The sequence below is a fragment of the Penaeus monodon genome, chromosome 17 (genome assembly GCF_015228065.2).
Source record: "Penaeus monodon isolate SGIC_2016 chromosome 17, NSTDA_Pmon_1, whole genome shotgun sequence".
NCBI lineage: Eukaryota > Metazoa > Arthropoda > Malacostraca > Decapoda > Penaeidae > Penaeus > Penaeus monodon.
In genome coordinates, this window is record NC_051402.1 from 17,236,120 (window position 1) to 17,241,119 (window position 5,000).

Consider the following 5,000-nt stretch of genomic DNA (forward strand, 5'->3'; position numbering starts at 1 on the left):
AAACAAAAAAATTATAAAAAAAAAATCTGTGTAGCTAAAAAAAAAAAACTATACTTTCATATTTGAAAAACATCAAGAAAGGTGTAATGAAAAAAAAAAAAAAAAAAAAAAAAAAAAAAAAAAAAAAAAAAAAAATAAAAAAAAGAGAATAGAAGAGGTGGCTGACATGATGCTCCGGCAATGCAAAAACGTTGGACACCTGGTCCCGGCTGTCTAGTGCTTGAATCAACCATCGCAATGGACTTGGATCAAACCAAACTGAACTTGAAACTGCAGGCATCAGTTTTAAGTTCCAATGACAGCGCAGCTTTGTCAGACGCTGCCACAGGCAATTAGGCATGAGCTGTACTCTATCACACTCCCTTGTTAAGACATTGTCTATATCCTTGCTACGTCCTTGCTTAACTGTCAAAGATTTCTCACTTGTGATGTAAATGGAGGGGAAAAAATAAATGGATAAGAAACAAAGTGCAGTTTGCCCAATTTAACTCCTTGGTTGACATAGATGTGATGAGTACTTGGTATGCTGTTGGTCAAAAAATGGTACCAGACGCTTTCCATCAGCCAGCAGAAACAAAAGCTAATACCATTCTTTTGAATACATTATCCTTCCATAATACATAATAATTGCAAATATGAAAAATGAATATTGAAACTTCTTGCACCTACTCTTAACAGATGTGCTTGTTTACTTTTCTGTCTGATCATCTATAAGTGCCCTAATAAGTACTTGAATCTACAGTAAGTGGTAGTTCCTTTTCTCTATCTCTTTATGATAATCTAAGCTTCCTTTCAAAGAAAAATATATGAACTTCAATGTATTAACATCGCTCTACATTTATCAAACACAATCAATAACAAATAATGTCCTACGATCATACAGTACATTTTTTATGACAACAAATATCTTTATATTTATAAGTTCATCAGCATATGGAGTCTGGTTTTGATATCCGGACTATTTTACCAGACAAGAGGATACTGCAATTTCTAAAAACTTTTAAAATGAATGCCACTTCAACACTGTCTTTCATTCAATGCTTAGATAAATTATCTCTAAAAGAGATGTAAATTAATCTCCATTTACCATTCACATATCATATGCATAAGAAATGAAACTAAAATAAAAACAGCTTCAAAAAAGTATCTGATTATGCTTCCCCTTTTATATTCAACTTATACAACAATTTCTAGCTAATTTAACCACACATATTTCAGTGCTATTCAGTACATTACAAACATATCACGATCTGCATTTCTAAATACCACATACATAGCTGATGCAATATATCCTACACATATATACATCAAACACCACATACCTGTGTCGATTAATGCCACATCATGCCAACACAAATATATTTTGCCTTTGGATAAGAGCAGCTTTTGTGCACCCGAACCTCATTCTACTGACACTATCTGACAATGTAATATTCATTGTGTGGGGGAAGACGAAATGCTCTTGTATCTTGGTGGGAGATTAAACATCCCTTGATTTAGTTTTGGAAATTTTGAGAGATAAACCAAAGCAGAACATAATAAATTAATTTTACAAAATGAAATTCTGGCCATGCTAAGAAATAAGTTCATGCATTCACAAGCGGTAATAAATCGAGGATAACTCAGTAACTTCAACAAAGGTAGTAAAAGGGCCACTGAAAAATGCATTTATTATTATTTTTTTCTAGCATCCACAGTGTTTGCTCTGTTTCTAGCACAAGCTGGACGAGGCAAAGAGTGGTACAGTAGTACACAGGGTGCACACGGGGACATCACTGTCAGCCACCCAAGGTGCAGTACTTACAGAAATGGCAGCAATGGTCTTCAGGATTTAGTTAGGAAGTTACAGTTGAGAAGTGATGGTAATAAAAGCTACTTTATAGTTGTCTCAGTTTATGAGGAGTTAAAGAAAACTGTCATATCAATGTATAGAAAATTAAACCCTTTACTACACTCATCAGATAATAAAAGGATTAACTAGCATGGGGAGAGAGGTAGGTAAGTACACACACAGTCACATAGGTAAACAGATCTTTATATAAACAGACCAAGTACAGACAAAAGATTGAATCACTGAAGGAAGGATAAAAAGAAAGAATGATTTCAAGTTTTACAATAAAAAGAAAAAGATTAGGAAAAACAGATGGAGGAAAATACAGATATAGCATGGTCATATGTGAGAAAAGGTGCAACTGTGTTTCTAGACTGTAAATAGAGACATGTATGTGTACACAAATGCCTCTACTTTGATCTTCCTCAGACACATCAAAATAATATTACACATCAAGTGATATAACAGATTTTCTTCAACAATGCACAGACTAGCAATGTTTTAGAGGCAAAAGCTGTGAGGAACAAGGCTTACCTAAGGTATTCAGGCACACCCTTGTCCTGAACGGAGGACGTTGGAGCCTCAGGTGACGTCCGTACAGCTGTGGCTTCGCTCATCTTGTCATATCTGTTTAGTAAATGCAAGTGTACAAATGGCAACAAGAAGGAACCAGGCTGTCTTTCACTTTGCTTGTGTGCAATGATGGTATTTATTTAGCAACTGGCTATAGGCCTAGGGTTCATCATTGTAACAATGATTATGCAGCAAATAATATCATTCTGCAGAGCTAAAGGAAACAATAACATCAATAACAACAAAAATAATAATAAAAACAAAATAAAAGGGATGATTCATGTAATATCCTTCAAGTCCTGCATCTGAATCAATCTGCCTGTACATGCAATTAAAGGAAAGGAAATGAGAGAAAAAAAATAGAGATAAAAGAAGAAGAAGAAGAAGAAGAAAAAGAATTTTATTGAACAAGTATGACCTTTAGATATAAAAAATAATGATTTGAAATACAAAATTCCACTCAAATTTCCCTTTTTCTACTGGTACTATCTTCAATTTTTTTAACTATTCAATCTATCATGGTTGTTCCCCAGTAGTTTCTAAATCTTCTCCCAAAAATAACATATGTGACCTCAAACACCTAACAAAGAACATTTTCATTTTCAACAAATTCTTCACCTGTTAAAAGGAGAATGAACAATTATTTCCACTTGAACGGTTGCCAAGTAATGACCAAATTAATTACATTAAGTAAAAAATCCCTACTCCCCCTAGAATAGGTTGAGTATCAATTAAATGTCAGTGATATACAATTAACTAACCTGTGGAGGTATAAAATACACAAACCCATTCACTTTTGAGGCAAAAATTGCATATGTCAACTTACAAACATTGAAAGTAACAGATTCTGCCTGTTGATGCCTCATTATTTGCTGTTTTTTTTTTTCTTCTTCTTTTTCCCCCCCTTAAATTGTGTTGTTTCTTGTTCTACTAGTTCTTAACCCCTATAATCTGGATGATGTGACTATCATGTCATTAAAAAAATTTGGGTTGAGGGGCATGTGACACTGCCATCGTATCACGTTAAAATTTGGCTGAGGATGGGTGATGGGAACATCCCATCATGGGAAATTGTTGGTATGCAGTACGTGATGTCACAAATCATCATCAATTAGCATATAGGGTGATGTCCATGTACTAGTACCTGCATCTGGCCCCTGTTATTGGGCATAAAGAGAGACAGACTATGTGCGAGCACTGCAAAGTGGACGTGTGCCAATTTCACTATTAAAAAAAAAAAATACTAAGGAAAAAAAATCTGTTTATCCTTCATTAGCACAATACTTCTTGTATTGAACAGATTGTAAACTACTTGGATATATATTATGAAGTAGAGTGATCAACTAAAATAGTCAGTTACTGTTTTGATATAACAGGTGAATGTTTATTTTTTAAAACAGAACAATATGAAAAATGCAAATACAATACTACCTGTATTGCAAAGATTGTAAACCATTTGGAGATATAACAGGAAGTCTTCTCAACAAAACCAGTATATTACCAATATGACAAGGCATAACAAATGACAAATTCAGACCTCAGAAAATTGCAAAATAGCAAAAACTTGTTTGCAAAAAATAGCATGATGCTCTTTATTACCACACTGTCTAAGCTACTTGGACAGATAATATGAAAAGAATTTATCACTCTTTTCATGTATCGTAAATGATAATTTTTAAAACCTGAATATGAAAATACAAAAACGATAACACTAATAAAACAATATTACCTGCTTTGGACAGAGGATAAACGATTTGCATATATAACAGAGTCTGCTTATGAAAAAAAAAAGGCAGCAGGATACTGCATAACAATTTACAGATATAGACCTAGTAAAATGACAATATAGAAAAAAAGTGGCTAAGGCAAGGAGGCTTGATACTGTGCGTGAGTATTTGTGTTGCCCAGGCCTACTACCCACACATCCGGGAGAGTCACTGCCCTAGTAGATATGCCTCAATTTTGGACCGCACACGAGCCACAGGGGTTAAATGTGAAAAGCAGAAAAGTAAAGGAAAGAGAAAAGAACATAAGAGTGAAGAAAGTCCTTGGTCTTATTTCCAATTCTACTGCTGATAATCTGTCTATATTTAGTAAAGTAATATATATTATGCAATGACACTCATCTCTATTTTGAATACGTTAATAATTTTGTAAGGCTCAATAAACTCCTCAAATTCTTCTGAGAAGCATATACTATTAACTATTCTGTATCATTATCTTTTGAGGCTCATACATATTTTCTTATGCTACTAATTCTTTGCCGAAAGTGAAGATTAGTGTTCCATATCAAGTCACTTGCCTCCATTTTGACTATTGATAAGCATAATGGGAACTCGACTGCACATTTACAGTCAATTGAAGCTTAGTAAAGATGAAACAAATATATCCAAATCCACTATGAATAAGCTTCATTACCACTGGAAAAAAAAAAAAAAAAAGAAAAAGAAAAAGAAAGAAAGAAAGAAAAAATTCAAGTCAATTTTCTAAAGACGTTGAAAAATACCAGGATCTGTTTCTGAACCAGCAATTCTGAAGTTCCCAAGTTCCCTACAGGATCTACAAGATATTTTTAATCAATATAATTCTACACCCA

General features: G+C 33.7%; 1 protein-coding gene across 5 annotated transcripts in view; it reads right to left on the minus strand.

Moving 5' to 3' along the window:
- The window catches only part of LOC119583576 (DENN domain-containing protein Crag-like), a gene marked incomplete at its 3' end in the record, with an annotated part of 33,997 nt that overhangs the window by 6,288 nt on the left and 22,709 nt on the right, over positions 1-5,000 (minus strand). For all 5 annotated transcript variants that reach the window (XM_037932138.1, XM_037932135.1, XM_037932137.1 and 2 more), the window contains 1 exon segment: positions 2,366-2,458. In XM_037932138.1, the coding sequence (XP_037788066.1) occupies positions 2,366-2,458 (93 nt within the window).